At 37.5% G+C, this 19,774-nt stretch overlaps 1 protein-coding gene across 11 annotated transcripts in view; it reads right to left on the reverse strand.

The window, feature by feature from the left end:
- TNRC6B (trinucleotide repeat containing adaptor 6B) overlaps positions 1–19,774 on the reverse strand; it is a 142,251-nt gene that overhangs the window by 49,471 nt on the left and 73,006 nt on the right. For all 11 annotated transcript variants that reach the window (XM_030468447.1, XM_030468490.1, XM_030468480.1 and 8 more), the window contains 3 exons: positions 7,511–7,598; positions 3,406–3,427; positions 1,392–1,736 (listed from right to left, as the gene is read on the reverse strand). In XM_030468447.1, the coding sequence (XP_030324307.1) occupies positions 1,392–1,736; positions 3,406–3,427; positions 7,511–7,598 (455 nt within the window). The remainder of the gene's footprint in view (positions 1–1,391; positions 1,737–3,405; positions 3,428–7,510; positions 7,599–19,774) is intronic.

Below are 19,774 nucleotides of genomic sequence, written 5' to 3' on the forward strand. Positions count from 1 at the left end.
TAGCAAAAATAATGCTGTTCATGAGAAATTCTGTAAACTTCTCTACCACGAAGTCTCCTTTGTCAGGCTACTACAATCAGTGTGAAAGTACACTAAGATCTGGGGTGGGTCTTTTTCCCTCTCTTCAAGTCTTTTATCAAAATCGGCCATCTCCAAGACACCTGTTTTTAAACTGATTAGTTTTGGCCTTTCCCTTTTTAGTTTGAAATTAACTCCCTACTTTTATTAAAAAGAGAACAAGACAAACAAGAAGGTAAGTAACCTGTAAAGCAGGCATTTGCCAGAAAGGAATTCAAATACTGAAAAAAACCAAATGGAATTATTACTTTTTCTATAATCCTTTTCAATAAAGACAGTTGACCCATGTAGCCTACTTGATTATGGACTTGCAAGTCACCCATTTTATATTCTGAACCATAAATTCTTCATTATATTTTTTTCTTTTTAAAACTGTAAGAAGTTTATGCTTTTCAAAAATCCCATCCCATTAACTCTGGTATGGTTTCCAAAGGCAAATTCAGACATAGTGGTATAATTATTTTCTTCTTTGGACTTTCAAGCATTTGTAACTACTTTTAAAAAACATCCATATTGTTAGAATTGAAATTGTCCTTGATTTTGCAGATAATCTAAGTTTTTTCTTCAGAAGGCAGGTGACTTGAGTAGAGTTTTTTTGTTCCACTATTATCACCCAAGAAGAATATATTAAAGTTACAGCAATTCACCGAATGTCTAAAAATTCAGGATCGCTCTAACTTCCCCATGCTTGTAAAACAATCTGAAAACCGATTTATCTTCTGGACTTGAAAGTGAACACAAAAGCAAAAAACACAGTCCCTGCTTTTATAAAAGTGCTTATCTAGGGTGAAAAACAAGATTAGTACTCAAAAAATTCAGGAGCAAAAGAACCTTTGTTCTATTTAATCCAGATAAGAAGCATCAGACACCTGCCATTTGAATGATATCTGCATGTCTCTTTTATCACATCTTGTAAAAAAGTTAATAGATAGGAAATTCTTGTCCTCAAAGAAACCTGAAGAGCTATTAAGGAACACTCAATGGTAACCATAAAACACAGTTCATCCGTGCACTGTGTTTACCTTGCTGCTATCTAAAGAGCATTACAGCATCAGATTCAAACCACTCAAAACATGTTTTTAAAAAATTAACCCTCTTTTTCTTGATCCATCTAATACTAAAAATGCACCTGTCGCTGTTAACATCAAAAGCAAAGTCTATACACTAAAACAGCAGAAGTAACCTCTCCAAAAGCAACCTGAGGAGTTTTATTATATAGCGATACATTTACGCACAATTTTAAGCAACTCCTCTTCTGCCACGTGCATACACGTGCTCATTCAATTATTACCTTTACTATTACTATTACTTGCCTGTTGCAGTCCCACTGTCACTCTGCAGCAGTGCTCCTGTCACTGGTTGTGCGTTGTTTGGGTTTGCTCCTGGTGCTGTCGGGGGAGGAGGCCCTGCTCCACCCCCAAGGAGCATACAAGATGGCGGAGGGGGCTGCCCACGTTTCAGTAACACTTTGTGGTCCTGCTGGCAACGGAATCGCGGCGGCACCTCCCGAGGCATGTAGCGGGCGGCGCTTGGCGGTTGTCCGTTCGGCACTGCCACCCGTTTGGCATTGTTGCCACCATTGACTGGTGGCGATGGAGAGTTGCCAATTGGGCTGGCAGCCACTGGTTGGCTTAAGCTTGGTTTCGTCACTTCGGGCACTGAAAAACAGGAAGAAGGAAAATAAGAATTTTTTTCTGCTTAAGCTTGTGTTAGCTATAAGAACTCAATATGACTTTTCCTTTCGTAATTTCATTCTTCTCTGAAACACCGTGCAACTTCAACCTTATTGAAGAGCAATTTAATTAAAGAAGCAGGAATAAGCAGTAGCCACAAACCTCTTGCTTCCATATGCAACTCTGTACCCCGGGATGAAACTCTGACCTCAATAAGTATTTTGCTCTAGGCCCCAGATTTCTTGGAAACGTAAACTTGGCAAAGAATACCAGCCTGAGCAATGAGTCATTTAAAAATATGAGTAGTCAAATGTAACTGACTCTGTTCTGTTCCCTGAACTTCAATTCATTTTCTGATTGCTATGCATCACCCTTACAAGAGACCTGAGATCAGATCTCAACTTTTCACCTGTTTAGTAGGCTACATGGCCACTGCCAAAACTCACAAAAAGAAGGAGAAAAAAATCCAGCCTGCCCTCCTCATGGTTTCAAAGTTAACAAATCTGAGTTCTCTGCACTGCTCTTACATGAGACAGCAGTAGTTGACTCCCACTGAACTCACAGGCAGTTCTATTTACAGCATCTGCATTGGGCTTGTCTAACATTTCCCAGCTGGTCACCGAGTGCCCCTATAAGCAAGGACAAGCTGCTTCCGAAGCCCATTACACACTGAAGAAGGGGAAAGCCACTAACAAATTCTTGAAGGACTGACACCATCGCAAAATTTGCTTGAGACTGTAGAATTGTGACCCTTTACTCCCATTCTCCATGAGCTTTTCTGAGACAGAGTAAAAGAGATTCTCAGCCAGGTACCTATAAAGTTTAATTGCTAAGACATCAGACTTGAAAGGCAAGGAAAATTTACTGCATCTAAGTCCAGCCTTTGCTGAATATTAATACAAGAAAGGGATGTCCAAGACGCCCTAGCCAGCATCTACACAATCAGTAGAACTATTCTCCTACATTTGTGAGATCAAAACAATTGAGCTTCTCCTAGGCAACACGAATGCTTTGTTCCCCACACTTTATTTTCATATGGGTTTTCTGATTTCACTGTATAGGGTCCATTGCCCCCAAAACCCCAAAATTGCTAGCTGTCAAATCAAGTTACCATATTAAGTTCTCATATGCCAGTAATAGCATCATTTTTAGAAAACTGACACACAAATCAAGATTAATTTTATTTTAAAATCAGCTAAATAAGCTTAACTTTCAAGATGCGTACTCATCAGTTGTGACTTACTTATTTGACTTTTAAGTGCCTGAACTTCTAAAGTTTCCATTAAAAAAAAAAATTTTCTCATTTTGGTGTCTTGGTGTAAACAATACTCTCCCTGTCTTTCATTCCACTTACACAGGTAGTTTCAGGTTTTGGTTATTTTTTCTAAAACCTCTGCAAAATCAAAAGGCTAAATATTTCAGATAATCTACTTTTTCTGCAGTCCTCATTTCCTCTTCAAGTATTCTGATACTGACAACATGGGTAGTTTTAGATTCTCCATTTTAATCACCTCAGCTTTTACTTCTTCTTAATACACATCTTCAGTATTCCATTCTGACTCATAATTCCCCTTCCTTTTCCAACAGTTTTGATTAAGATACAAGTTTTGGCTCAAGTCAATAAAAAATACTCTTAATGATTGAAGTTTCTTACCTTTGGTTTTTTGATCTGTGACCTGCAAATTAAGAGCAAGAATGTAAATACAGTTTTAAGAACCTCAAAACAAATATTGAACAGGCTGCACTAGATCATGACCTTCATTTATTAGCAACAAGATCACTATTTGTTGCATGAAAATAATCAGCTGTTGAACTACAAGTCTAAACAATATTCCTAGTCATATATACAGAATTTTCAAGTACACAACAACTCCTAATACCTTTCCCTCATGTCAGGCAGAAAGAATAACTTCTTCACTCATGATGATTTTTAGCATTCACCTGCCTTCTCATCTGAAACACGGACTTCCAAAGCACAAACAAACATCCTATAGCATTACAGTTCTAAGTTTTTGGAGGTGAAGTATTACAGCTAAAGTGTAACACAAATTTCATTCTATAATGCATATCCTTATAGTAGACTGTTTGGGCTAGCAAAGAAACTCCCACAGGAGTAACCAGAGGCGAGTAGCAGTCTGTCCCTCTGCCATCTTCCCATTTCACCTTTCCTATGACATCTCTTCCAAGGAGAAGAAATCCTAAACCTTAGAGGATTCATTGCCACAATTACAGCAGTACCTATAGAGCACAAGACTTCAAAACCTCCTGAATTCAATAAGAACCTGATGACTGAAGTGACCCTGTCCTGCTGGCCAGGCTACTCCATATGTGATTTTGCTGTACTTCCACATTCTTTCATCATAGCAGATTACACGCTACAGTAGAGACAAACATGCCACTGGTATATTCTCTGGAATCATGTGTATTGTAGCATGTTTTGAACCTGTCGATCAGGAGTTACACTACACAATAATGGAAAAACCCTAAAGATCATCATGTGGCAGGGTCTATGACACCTGTTCTTAAAAGAAATTGCTGAATTAGTCCATAATTCTGGAAAGCACACAGTGACAGTTTAGAATAATGAAAGCACAAGTAAAAAGCAGTTTGTTTAAACCAGCCAGGCCAGAACTCCTTTGTATGGTAAAGAACAAAAAGAGAATCTGCACTGAATTGCTATGGCATTATTTACTGTGTATACTGCAGTGTTCACCTTTGCAAAGAGGAACATTCATTATAATACAAATTCTTAAGCATCACAGCTTCACATGTAATGTAAGTCAAGAGTCTCCAAGCCACTAAAAATGCACCTGTACCAAAACTGCAACTGTAACAAGCCAGGCATCAATTTTCACCTCATTTATGAAAAATTCTGTGTGCTTCAAATTAAGTCTTCTGTAACACAGTTTAAAAAGAGGAGTTAAGTGGCTCTGGTACTCCAGCATTTAAGAAAAAGGAAGAAGGGGACAAAAAATTACTTGTGAATTTGATCTGGGAGTGCTGATAGTTTTTATTATGGTCAAGAGTAAACATGTTCAGTAAATGAATAACTTGTCTACCTGGAAGAATCCCATTTTTACAAATCTTTAAAGAATTACTACAGTTAGCTTTAGGGGGAAAAACCCCAAACTTACTTCTGCCTATACTGCATCTCTCTCCTGGTAAAAAAAAAATCTAGTCTTGAGATTATTTTTCTTTCAGGTCTAGAAGACAAAAGATGAGAATAGGGGGCACTATCTCAGATTCACAGCTGTTGTCTCAACTCTGGGTAACCTAAATGTATCCTCAGGGCAGAAGTGCCTACAGCAAACAGTAAGGTGGAGTCAAACAGCCTTCTGATGAGCTACCAAACAGACCCTAGCATGCATGCTAACCAGAGGGATTTAGTCTGTGAATTTGCGTGCACAAACTCAACTGAAGTTATCTTTTTATTCTTTAAAGTTTCAGAAATCCAGACAAAAACAAACAGAAAAAAAAAATTACACGAATTGTGTCTGAAAAAGGCATTCCCGAATCATTTATTTGTTGAACAACTCCACGGTCAGTAAGAATGGACATGTGGTTGCCTGTTTTGCTCTTCCTAGGTATCCCCAAGTATTACTGTTAAGTTTGGTCTCTTGGATATGAACTTATTTATTGTTTATCGCTCCCAAGATTTTGCCAAAATATCACAACATTCAATAGTACTGAAAAACTTGGTAGGCAAGGGACCACACAGGAAAAGTGGCAAATCCTTGTATTCAAAGCATCAGTTCTTCAGTAAACACTCAGCACTGTTATCAAGATAATCAGTACAACCTGAGTTTCTTTTGTGTCACTGACAGCATACAGAACGGTTTTTATTGGAAGGGACTTTAAAGACCACCTAGTTCCAACACCTCTGCCATGGGTAGGGACACCTCCCAGTGAGTCCCAGACACCACCCAGACTAGGATGCTCCAAGCCCAATCCAACCTCTTTCTGAACACTCTCAGGAAGAGGGCAGTCACAGCTTCCCTGGGCAACATGTTCCAGTGTCTCACCACCATCACAGTGAAAAATTTCTTGCTAATGTGTAACCTAAATCTACCCTCTTCCAGTTTAAAGCCATTACTCCTTGTCCTATCTCTACATGCCCTTATAAAAAGTCCCTACCCAGTTTTCTTATTGGCTCCCTTCAGATATTGGAAGGGTGTTTCAAGGTCTCCCTGGAGCTTCAAACCAGTAGTCTGCATTAACCAAGGTCTGCTCCTCCTCCACGTTCCTACACATACTTTTTGTATTTGAACATTAAACAGCAGCAACACTGGGGCAAAAAGACACTTTTGCAGTATTACTGGGCATGTACCAACACAATGGATAAAGAAACACAAATACAGCAGTTTATCCATATCTAATTTAAACTGAAAGACTCAAATTGTTGAGAAAGCCACAATGAAAATTTTAAAAAATGCTAATGCATTGGTACTGGTGGATGTCAGCAGAAACGTATAGCATCTAACACAGAGTAATGTCTGATCTTTCATAGAATCTACTGTTACTGAAGCAACTGAAAAACAGAAAATAGAGGAAGTAAAGCCTTTTGCTGTCAGTTTCACAGATTAACTGAGGCTGGAACGGATAGACAGCCACTTAAGACCTAGTCCCTAGTTCCCACAGCTGTTCCCCACCTGCCCCCATAAGCCTCCCTGAATCAACAGAAAGTCACCAAAACCAGACTGCACGGGGCCACATCCAACTTCTTTTTAAGTATCTCCAGGGATGAAGGCACCAAAATCTCTCTGGGAAACCTACTTCAGTGGTTGCCCAGTCACTCACATGCACACAAAAAAAGTCATTTTATGATTAAGTGGAATTTCCTGCATTTGAATTTGTGCACAATGGCTTTTGCATTGTCACTGGGCAACCACTGAGGAGAGCCTGATTCCATCTTCTTCACTCACTCCCACGAAGTATTTATACACATTTCTTGGTAAGATCTTCCTGAGCCTTCTCTTCTCCAGATGGAATGGTCCTGTCTCTCTCAGTCTCTCCTCATTTGTCAGATACTCCAGTTCTTTAATCATCTTAGGGACCTATTGCTGGAGCTGCTCCAGGATGGTTACATCTGTCTTGTACTGCTAAGCCCAGAACTACACAGAAAGGATTTTAACTGTAAAAAGCATGGATAAAACTACAAGAAAGGCCAGTTCATCTGTCAAGCTAACTCCTAGAAAAACTCAGTAGATTTTCAACAAAATAGCAAGCTTCTAATACATCAAGTGTTCAAACCATTTTCTAAGCAAACCCAATTTTCAGTGACTTACCAGTTCTCCACAGCTCAGACTTGAACTGATACAGTTCAGCAAAAGTGCTACTAGCTACAGAAAATGTAAAACCTAAAATGATACTTGGCAAAAAATAAAGGGAGCCTTTAATAGTAAATATTTGATATAATCTTCCTAAAGGACTTTAGAAAATATTTAGTGTTTTACTGCAAGAATTGCAAAAGCCTGGAAGCATTTCTATCCCCAAACACCTCAAAACAGCAGGAGTTGCATAAGAGTCAATATTCAGTAAGTTAATTCTTCATATAAAAAAACTTCTACTTCATGTGACACATTAAGGAGAAGAAGTGTCTAAGTTAACACTTCAGTTTCAAAAAATGATGCAAAAAAAGTCTTCAAAGAAGCACCACTCTAAAAAAACCAAGTTTTAAAGCTCAAATTACATTTTACATCTTACCACCCCCAACTACTTATGTTCAAGCTGGATAAAAGAATTCAAATATCAAAACCTACCTTCTGAGCAGATTCCTTCTTTTTCTTATCCTCTTTCTTCCTTTTCTTGTCTTCCATTAACTGTTCTTCCCTTTCTTGCTCCTTCTCTCTGCCAAAACATTAAAAAGAACAGTATAAGCACAATCAGATTCTATAAGGAGAGCCACATGTACTGTATCCTTCTTCCCTGCAGGAAAGGAAGTCAAGATACCAGATTCTTCTCACCATCATACTACATTTGCATTTGAGGTTTACAGCCTAACTGAGATAAGAAAAGCTCAGTGTGGCCACAATCACACCACTTGCAGCATTAAGGAAAATTCCTTTATTTACAACAGGCCTTTTATGGCAGTACCCTATATAAATTAACTACATGCCTAATATTGGAAAATATCTTCAAGACATTTTGCCAAGTACCCTTTTAATTGGGCTGTGCTTTTATTTAATGAACAGTCTCATGAATCTTTTCATATGGTAAAAAAGGGAAGTTGTAATTTAATATAAGATGGTTTGGTCTGATACGACATTTATCTTCACAAGGGGAAGAGATTATTCTATTGCCTGTAGCTATGTCACTTGCAAGAGACTAGAAATGTCATATCAAATCAAAGCCATCATTTATTATACAAATCACTAATTTAATTTCTAGCCTATTGTACCCACCCACAGAATTTTTGTGATGAAACTTGTAATATAAATTACTTTCCAGGGAATCTATTTTTTCCACAGGAACATTCTTTCAAAAAAGGAAGAAAATCTGTGCAGCTGCTATTGTTGTCAGGCTATCATCTTGTTGCTATGTTTCATATCAAATATGAAAGTACCAGAAAATGGTTAAATTACTGCCTATGTGCTATTGGTTGAGCTGTTTCTATGGTGAATCACATTTTTGTTAATCAATTCTCTTCACATCCTTAAAAGTAAATTTAAGACCATGTTTTCAGCTCACTTGAAGCTACTTCTTTTTATAGGGGAAGACAAAGACAATCAATGTAAAAAGATGATCTGACAAAAGAGGGAGAGAATCAGAGAAGAGAGATCTGTACAAATGGCGAGCTACTAAAATGATCTTTCAAAATAAGATTCTGTAAAAAAAAACAAAACACAAAACAAACCAGCTTTTTAAACAAAGCTTGAGTTTTTAGTAGTACTGAACTATTTATTATATTTATGCACACAAAGCTCTTTTTTGACAATTCAAAAGGACTAGAGATGAGTTGGCTTTGCTGTCACATCATTCAGAATTTTCCTTCCACTGCATTTATATGGTATAAACTAAGTACACTGTGAAAAGAGATAGTTACTTAAGGAATGTTTCCTTCAAAAACATTATGAGATGCTAGGTGTTTACAGCCTCCTGATTTGAGAACTTCAAAGAAAGATTCTATGGACAGTAATAAAAGCTTTTCCTGGTTTCCTGAAGTTAGGTTCTCCTTCTGCATGAATGGAGAAAATGTGTAAAGGCATGATGAGTTGTTAATAGCAATATCCTGAGGTTATTACCAAATGCAATTCATACATAATGGCAAGTTCAGTCTGCATTTAACAAAGACTGAGGCAAATGTTCCACATCATACGGAATAGTGTTTTATGCACTCCTGGCATTGCTTAAGCCAGGTCAGTTATTACTCTTCTCTGTAAAATGTCAAAGTACACTTCCCAGCACTCAGCTCTGGCAAAGAAAAGCCCTGTAGGTTTTTTAGTTTTCCTAACAAGATATGGAGTGTTAGGGAGCTAAGTATACTTTGGATTGTCTGTCATGGCACTGAGAAAAAGAATTCTGTTTTCTTTGAGCCACAGATTGTAAAGAACATGAAAAAGCTCCAAAGTGACACTAATGTTTCAAAGTTACTGTAACCTCAAATTATGTTACTACTATTGTACTGTCAGGCTATGTGTGCTTTCTGGGCTGTAAGGACACTTACAGGTCCCTATAGGCCAAATTATATTACTTCCAAAAAACTTTCTTGCAGTAGGCAAAAGTTTAAGAGCTGTCTTTAAAGAGCTACTGATAGGGTAGGATCAAAATACAGAGTGACTTCCAGTAAGTGCTTGCCACATGGACAGTCTTTTTAAAAGCATCTTCCTGATTTTGCAAGCTGAAGAGCAGGGAATGGAAAAACATGAGAAAAAGGTCATATTCACAATCAAAGTTGAAACTATGGCTTACAATGAAGTGTTAAACTAATATTAAAACGCACCAAAAACAGAAGACCCACAGCCTGAAAGCAGATGCATTTATGGCAATCTCTGTGGTAAGTGCAATACAGAGAGATTGCTACTACTGCTGTCTTTTTTTTTATATACAAACAGAAACAAGCACCTGTGGTACTAAGGCTGCAGAGAAGCCCTTGGTTTTGCATGACAATCTCTCCCTTTGCTCTTTTAGGTGTGATGTTCGTTTAATATTCTACTGGGTGCATCATCAACAACTATAATATAGCAATAATCAGTACCTAGTAGCTTAGGATTATATTCACTTAAGCACACACCTTAGTTTTACTGAGGTGGAAGTGACCCATCTGAACATCTAGGCTGCATGACATGTCTGAGACCATAAAGTTTCTGACAAAGCATAACTGAGACCTCAAATATGTAGGAAGCATAAACTTGGACTTTCCAAATTAAATAAGCAAGGATTGATGCTACAGACATGCTAACAAAGTACCCCTATGTTTAAAGTTCACTGAATTAGGGGGAAAACAGCTTATCACCATTTTGGATATCACAGGTGCCATCTTCACACTTTCACTACTCAATGCATTTCACTAGTATTTGAAGTTTTACAATCCATGGTTTCCCTTTTCAGTTGTATGCAAGAAACTTGTTAAATACAAACTTGACTTCAGTGTTAAGTGCTTCAATAAATTTACTATAAACAAAGATTTCAAGTACATCAATTAATTCAGAAAACAACAGCGCCTATTAAACAGCTCTCATTAGGCTAAAAGATAATACTTTCTCACCACATCAACAAAACCAGAGGGTCCATCATGTACATTCCACAAACTGGTTGCTTACATTGACAAGATCAACACAGGGAGAAAATCCATCAACTGCAAATGAGTGAATTTAGAGTAATACACTGGGGTGTGGTTCTGTTTTTTTGTAACCAGCACATATTAATGGGAACATGGGCACACCACAACCCTGAAGAAGAAGTTCACTAAGAATCAGCAATCAGCAGCCAGCTTTCCACTCTAGCTTTCTTCAAAAAAACCCCAACATGCATCAATCTTAACCTTATGACCTAGTTGCACTTCATTATTTCCCACAAAATCCCAAAATCAACATTACTGAAAAGTATTTAAACAGTGCACCACAGACTTTAATTCTGAATATTTCAAGTAAGGCACAGTAACACCTTAATGAAAATCATAGGTTGTAACCTAAAATTTTAATGTATTTATTAACTAAGTAAAGCCAAATAACCAAATAAACCTAGCATCTATGCTGCAGTAAATGCCTTGTCTTATCTACGTTATTGTAACAACCTCTTCCAACAGGGCAAAAGTAATCATTTCAGAGCAAATAAGGAGTTAACTAGAGAAGTAACAGAAATTTTTTTGAGAAATTCAAGTTATTAAAACACACAGCCATTTCAGGAAGATGAATAGCTATTAAAGAAGTGTGCTTTTCTCCAAAACAAGTTACCAGTTTTGGAAAATGTTTATTTCCTGCAAATTCCTAACATTAATTTTTCCAGAAAGCTCCATTTTAAAAGGACTTATTCTTGCAACATATGGGCTTGAGGCAGGGGTGGAGGACAGGAGTCTTCTAAGATCTTGCTGTCACAAACTGACCTGAACTAAGATGATGTACTTTATATTACATACTATCTGCTGACAATTTGCTTTGATAAGTAGAGATAAAGCACCACACAGAGTTATCAGACTATACAAAAAAGCCCACGGCACTATGAAGTTACCCATATACAAAAATTACATAAAAATTAAGTAAAATATAAGAAGTTAAAACCCCTAGAAACTCAAAACCCCTAGAAACTCAGGAGTGGCACTTTAGAATGTATGCAAGTCCCAGCTCCTTCCTGTTCCTTTAGGACAAAAGCATAACAGTGTTTGGAAGTTCCTCATACAAAGATGCTAACTAGATACCAATAACAGAAGTCATCTTCCCTCCTCTTGACCCCATGCTTTACTTCAGTAATTTAACTCTGCTTAGCTATAAGGCAACACAGGAGTGACAGTGAACTCCTGTAGGTGCATCCTGTTCTCTGCATATAAACAGAGGATGATTTACAAATCTGCTTCCGAATTTTGAGACAAATTCTCTTCTTCCAGAATATGGACGGAGGATTTCAGAATTTACAAGATTAGCAGCACTTCCACAGAACAAGCTTTTCTCTGCTTAGCTACAAAGGTCAGATTAGCAACTGCTGGATGTGCCCTAAAGTTAACCATGAAACTATCCAGAGCTAAAGGTCATCAATTTATAAGAGATAATGATTTGCATGCATAACCAGTCTCACTTAGAGGCAACACTTGAGCTATTAACTCACTTTCTTACAGACAGGTCTCTAATGATCCAAAATATGGGAGAACAAATATAGGTCTAATAGTTTAGAAACTGACTAAACAGTCTGAAAGATTGAGGGACCAAACAAAAAATTTATTCTACAGTAAAGTATCCAACTTTGGTCATTATTTGAAGCGAGAGTATTTGCAGTGAGCTCTAACTAATCAGTGTTTAGCTAAGTTCTTAGTATTTCTGAGAGGTTACTGAGTATCATCAATTTCTGGGCAAGTTATAAAGGCTAGATACCAGCAGCATCAGGTGTCTCAGATGCCTTTCAAAACACCTTTATAACAAACCCAAGGCCAGGTACACTTCCAAGGCTAAAGCTATTCTCAATATATAAAGGGATGAAATCTCCCAGAGAAAAGTCAGCTATCTCCTGAACAGCTTGCTGCAAAGAATTTCTCCTTCCAAAGGAACATATTAAACTGGGTTGCATTTGAATGAAATTGCACTTGATTGTATCACACCTCTCTGCACAGCCATCATTTAAAATTCCACGCATTGTATATTAAGATTAAACAGCAAAAGGGAGTGTATTTCCTTTTAAATCAGCTCCTGTGTTGCTCTAATATATTAAGGAGAATGCTTCCTCTGGACTATATTTAATTCTTTATCTGATAACTGCCTATGTGACCCTACCACTATCACCCGCATCACTATCACTTTTGATTTTAACGGGGCTTTATTGGCACAATCCTTAAGCACAGAGGTATTTATATATAAATACATTAAAAGTATAAGCTGATTATAACTAAGGGTCATGAGCGATGAAGAAAAAGCATACTACAAACTCTCAAATGAGTTCTTGCACCTTGAGGTGCAAGTCCCTTTTGCTGCAGCAAATACTGGAGGCTACTGCTTCAAATGCTCAAGGTGGATGAAAGCTTTGGAATCACATCTGGAAGCTGGATGTCAGACTAAAAGTAAAGCAAAATTCATCATAATCCACTTAACAGACACACTCCATTAGTTCAACAGGATGAGTATGTCAAGTCCAAACATGCAAGTGTGCTCCAACATATTTAAACAGAACATCAAACAGAAGCTAGATATAAAACAGCATGGCATAAATCCCAGGGTTGACAGACCTACATTCCTAAAGCTAAAATTACTTCACAATACTACACCATATAGAGTTATGATCTTGCTGATCAAAAAATTTAAATTAAAATTTTATTTAAAAAAAAAAGCTTAAATGCACAGCTTCACAACTACCTTCCTTGTTAAGCAATGCTTGCATGCATACAGAAGGAAGCCATACAAAAGCTGATCAAATAGGAGAGATGGGCAGTTAGCTGAACTGACAAAAAGTTATTTTCAATTAAATTAATTCTGATGTTTTTATGGAAAAAACGATCCCTCAGAATAGCATCCCTGAAGACTCAGACTGTAAAAATCTGAAGGAGAAAAAAAGAAAATTAATTGTTTGCTTGAAATAAGGCATCAGTTTAGAGCATCACTGAACAACTGCAATATCAAAGTGTGGTACAAACTGTGCAGTTTAAAACCAGTTAGTAGAAGGATGATCATCCCACACTTTTTGAGTGAAAATGAAATCAAGATACCAGAACTCAGCCCTTCAGTAGAGTATGGGATTACCGGTTTCATATTTGGAACATATATGTACATAGTATAACACATCTAGGAAAATAACAAGAGTGTCACACCACACACCTCTTATAGCTCCAGGGCAAGCTGCAGATTTAATAAACACACAGTATACACATCACCATGCATTAAATGCAAATATACTAGAAATTGTGTTTTCAGAAGTGCTCTGCACAGCAGTGTTTTCCAAAGGCTAAAGACATTGCTCATCAAGGAGTTAAGAGTAAGCTGTATTTTTCTTCTCTTTGGCTGAAAACCAGCACAGCGTCACAGCAAGAGTTTTGCTTACTTTAAATAGCGTATCTGGAACAACTGATAGGCCTTTATCGCTGCAAAACATCAGTAATTTGAAGCTGCCGTAGAAAATAACCAACTTTAAAACATCAGCACACTGACTTTGCTAATAGTACATTTTTCTAAAGAAAGACTCCTTCCAGATCGCTATTGGACTTTTTAATTAAGGAAAATTAATTCTTCATGGAGTATGCTACACATACACTCAATTATCTACATAATAGAAAGAAAACAGCTCGGATGATAAAGGGCTGTTTACTTTAAAGAGCCAGACAGTATAAACCCTACAATACATAAATAACAAGGTTTGTTCTCAACACTTCAGCAACTGGTTTTGGAGTGCGCCTATTTCTGCTTTAAGAGCCTCTTTTTACACAAGGTTTTATTTATTAACAAAATAACTGAAATGTTTTCAATATTCCATATGTCTTTCCTGCACTACTTTTAAAGAATTACTCTTTCCAACTCTACCATAGACATCAAAAACATTATTTCCAGGTATGACTAAAATTTTCCAGTGCTAGCCACAGCTGGTAAAAAGGAACCTTTAGAGGAAATTAAGAGCTATAACTAAAGTTCAAGAGCCTAAGACCTAAGAGAATTTTCTCCCCAACTTCAGTCTTTAAATGCTTCAGGGCTCTAGCAGATCAGTAGTTATTATTTCATTGCATGTTCACCCATGCATACCCAAGACACAGATAAAAGCTGTTTAGAGAATTGTGAAATGTGGGGAAAAAACAACCCAAGAATGGCAAAACATGTGATTAGAAATCCAGCTGTAATTAAAATGCCCAGTAATTTATCATAAAAGAACATTTGTTGAGAGAGACAATTCTCTTCAGAACTTCAAGGTTATACACAATGATCAACTAATCTTGTTTTCCTCTACAAACTATTCACATGTGTAGAAAGCTCCATTGTCTACAACTGTTGACCAAGAAAAATATTTTTGTGGTTCTGAAAGCCACAAAGTATGTAGATAAAGAAATTCATAACAAACAATATGGAACAGCAAACAGGTAACAGATAAAACAGAACCTCAATAAAGAACCTGTCTCTGCTATGGGCTTAGAGAGAAACAAGACAGTTTTTTGACCAGGGAAGAGCTAATGATCCTTAATACATAGACTTAAGATCTCTCTTCCACTGTAAGTACTTACCCCAGTAACATGCACTCTTTCAGGCCCTAAGTTCTCACTAAAACCATGGTTTCAGATGAAAAGAAGACAGACTACTCAGCAAAAATACCTCTTGGTATCCTCTGCTAAGTGAACTCCACTTTGCACAAGACACTGCATTTCATCACACCATCCTAAAAGAACATCAAACTACCTTGCTGTGCATACAGGAATACACCATGAGTCCCACTCTGCCACAGAACACAGTGTCTGAAATGAACACAGGCTCTCTGGGAAAAGTGCCAGATATCAGTTACAGCAGCGTTTATTAGTCTGCAAGTGTAGCACCCATAAGCATTTGCCAGTATTGCTTTGTATTAGAAGATTAAGAGATATAAACTCTACCAGGTTTGTAATCTGAAATGGTTTGCATGTCAGGATAAAGTGATGCTTTCTGCACTAGATTCGTGCTACCTGTACTGGTCTTGACATCAGCATCACAAATAAAATTAAGTGGGCCTCTGGAAGTCACCTGGAGTCTGGGCTAACCCCACACTTTTAAAGAGAGGCATCCAGAAGGTTGGGCTCAGTACCTAGTGACATTCTGAGAATCTCCAAGGACAGAGACACTACCCACCACTGTGTAGAGCGCCTATTCCCTTTTTGTTTTGCTTAAAAAAACAACCAATCAACCAACCAAACCCACTGACTGCATTTTCAGTATGTAATCAGAATTTCTCCCCTGCAACTTGGGTTCACTGTCTTGTTTTATCACTGCCTCACCTCTGGGAAGAGTCTGTCTCTCTATACCCTCTCATTAAGCAGCTGAAGACAGAGTAACTTTAGCCTCCTTAGCCTTCTATTTCTAAGGCTGAACAAATGCAGCCTCTCCTTGTGCAAGACATGCTTCAGAACACCCATCATCCTAGCAGATGTAGCATTTTAAAGTTTTTCCTGTATAAGATCCAGAACTGGACAGGGTATATCAAAGGTGAACTTGTGTCACACAGAGAAGAACCACTTCTGGACCCACTGTCTTGGGGCTTGCTAATACAGCCCAGCACGTGGACAGTTTCTGAACAGCAAGAACACCCTCCTGATTTACTTTCTACTTTTTTTTTTTTTTTTTTTTTGTGGTTTTTTCCTTTCAGGACCTTTGAGTGTTTATTATGCAGAGCTACTTTCTAGTCAGTGGATGCCTAACCTATGCTATAAAAAAGGGTTATTTTGTCCCCCCCACAGTATTTTCCATCTACATTTGTTGAGTTTCAAGATTTCTGTCAAGACTATTTTCTCCAGTCTACCGACCTCCCCCTTAGTAGCAAGTTGACCCCCTCAGAGGTGTCAACCACTCAGCCCAGTTCAGCATTATCTTCAAATGTGCTGAGGGTTCATAACATCCCATTGACAAGGTCATTAATACAGATACTGAACATTTTTTTTATCAGCCTCAGCACTGACTCCCATGGAGCACCGCACTACTTAGCTGCCAGTGAACTCTGCATCCCTGACCATTACCAACTCTTTAGCACAGACTCTTGCAATGCATCTCAGGAATCCTTTAAAAAAATATATATATTACATTAGGGTAGAACAAACAAATATTTCTGTACTTGGTGCTCCAGTGAGCAGGGAACTTGTTCCAGATGTTTTCTGCAGAAGAACTGCAACAGAATCCATTATACTAATGCCCTCTTCTTGGGTGCCTCTATCAATACATCAATGAATTCTGCAGCCCAGATCAACTCTATAGGTCAAGCTCAAAACTCTACTGGCAGCTTTACCAATGCCTCACTGGGGCTTTGAATTGTTCACAAATTGTGACATGAATGAAGCTGATGAGCATTACTGCCATCTTAACACATTCCAGTATGTATGCATGGGAAGTGCTATAAAAAAACCTGTTTACTGTTTATCTGACTGCTGCACTTTAAAAGTAAATGCTAACTTCTGTTTATGGTACAAAAAGCGTATTAACAAAAGCAGCTCTGTACCTTTTTAGATTACAAACTTCTGTCTTAAACACCAAGAATATAATTTTTTGAACACACACACACACACACACACAAAGCCGAAGTAAACTAATCTATTTGCTATGGTAACTGTCATAATTCGCACAATTACAACAGTTGTTTTAATGTCAGAATGTGACATTTTCAGAAAAAATACTGAAAGAGTATAATATAATTTAATTAAAAGAACCATTTTCTGACTACCATTTGTGGCACCAGCACAGGACATGTAGATAGTAAAAAAACCGGATCATACAGAATCTTTGACAACAGAAGTTACTTTTAAAACAAACTTCAATGTTTCTTGGCTTATGACTGACATTTTTGTGTTTCTGAGTTAGAAAAAAAATTCTATCCAAAACCTAGCCTGCCAAAGATCCAAACTCTTTGGAAATACAGGTCAGATTTTTAGGGAAAGGTGGAAATAAAGCAAACATTAGATAATACTGCGCAACAGTATTATTGCTGCAATTTCACACACTTTAAAATATTGGAAGTTTTTTTAACTTTCATGGTATGACACTTCAGGAGGGATCAAGAAAAAACCAGGTATACATATGAGTGAAGTAGTTTCTATTTAGTGACAGCTGTATTACTGAAAAAAAACACTAAACCCAAAACACAACAACCAATCCCAGACTTTTAAGCATTCTGCTTAAAACCATCTTCTATTGAATGATGAGGTTCCTGGAATTTCACCTGCCTGGGCATATTATAAGGATAGCCTCTCAGCATCAGAATGGTGTAATTTATACTTCATTTTATAAGCAATCTGTTTGATTACTTTTATTCAGTTTCCAGAGAAACACTCTAAATTCACTTGCTATAAACCCCAAAACACTTTATGCAAGTTAATAGCCTGACAAAGCACACTACATACCTCCATATCTGTATAATATTGTAATACTTTTCATATACAGTTTTTCAGGGCACTGTAGTAATGAAAATAAAGTTTATCAAACTGTCAGTCATTATTTTAATTATACTAAATCAAAATACTAAAGCAAGAATGTTTTTTATTTTATCAGTGGGAAGTTAAGAACAAGATTTTCCACACAAAGTTGTTATTCATCTGTTGTAGACCAAGCTGGAAGGACCAGCAATCTAAGGCTGCTTGAACTAGATCCTAATTTGTATTAGAAAAACAATTCTTGCAGCTTGCTATGATCTTCTTGGCAAAGGTATTTAAGGTTTATATTTTCTATTCCAGTTATTGCTTATGGCATTTTTTTTAACAGGTAAGAACATCCATTCATCAATTTCCTGCAAGTATTCAATTACAAAGTTTGAGGACTGTCATGATCTGTATCAGGAGCTCTAAATTAAAGGCAGAAAAAAAAAGTAAGCTAGATATTTTTCAGGTGTGGGAAACACTGTATAAATCTTGCCAAATTACTGTCTCTTCAAACAAATCTGTCTATGTTCTGTATATTCAGCTGGTGTTGGGCAGGTAAATTCTTAATATTCCATTACTACTAAGCATGCTGCATAAATTTAGGCTTTTAACTAGGGTGGTAAAAAGATATTTTTTCCCCCCATAATTACTGTTCTTAAAGACTACAAACCACTGTTCATCCTCAGTACAAACACTATTCTTCTTCATTTTACACCAGCTAAACTGAGTGCAGCACTGAAGCAGAACTAAAGGAAAGTAAAAAGCCCCCAGGAATAAGCTATACAACCAGCAATAAAGCAGGTTAGAAGATCCAGGTGCTTTCAATTTCATTCTACCATAATGCAAATGCACAGATCAACACTTGAATCAGCTATGCCTCACACTTCACTAGGTAAGTTGGTTCCTTCCTGAAGTACTTTAAATAAACATGGTTTAAAACAAGGGACTTCAAAACTGTTAAATGCTTTGTGCAATTAGTAAAATGCAGATGTAGCATCTCATATGAAGCCAAAGGATGAAACTAAAACTCTGCATTTGCATGCATGAAGTATGGCAAATAACTTCACTTAATGCTATTGTGTCTTCTATAATCAGAAAAATGGCCAACTGGTCAAGTCTTAAACAGATGTATACTTTTCAGAAAGTTCGTATGTATCTTGTTATTGTAGTAACAGTATATAATCATAACCTTCCCCTGTCAGAGGATGGGAAAGCCACACTACAGATTGATTATGTATATTGTTATGTTCTTAGAACGCAATAAAGCTTACATACACTCACTTCACTGTGCAGCTGGGGCTAAGCACTGTGCACACTGAACTTCAGTAAGAAATAACTGTAACAGGCAAAATCAGTCTGGTCAATGACCAGATAATTCATGATCAAGTTCTCATACTGACTATAAAACACCTTTTGCATCATAGAATTGGCTGGGTTGGAAGGGACCTCAGATCATCAAGTCCAACCCTTGATCAGTGGATCACTGCTGCAGTTACTAGATCATGGCACTGAGTGCCACATCCAGTCTCTTTTTAATTATCTCCAGGGATGGAGAATCCACTACTTCCCTGGGCAGCCCATTCCAATGCTTGATCACCCTCTCCGTAAAGAAATTCTAATATCTGACCTAAACTTCCCCTGGCACAACTTAAGACCGTGCCCTCTTGTCTTGTTGAAAGTCGTCTGGCAAAAGAGACCAACTCCCACCTGGCTACACCCTCCTTTCAGGGAGTTGTAGAGAGTGATGAGGTCTCCCCTGAGCCTCCTCTTCTCCAGGCTGAACAGCCCCAGCTCCCTCAGCCTCACCTCATAGGATTTT

This window comes from Calypte anna, chromosome 1 (genome assembly GCF_003957555.1).
Source record: "Calypte anna isolate BGI_N300 chromosome 1, bCalAnn1_v1.p, whole genome shotgun sequence".
Classification (NCBI taxonomy): domain Eukaryota; kingdom Metazoa; phylum Chordata; class Aves; order Apodiformes; family Trochilidae; genus Calypte; species Calypte anna.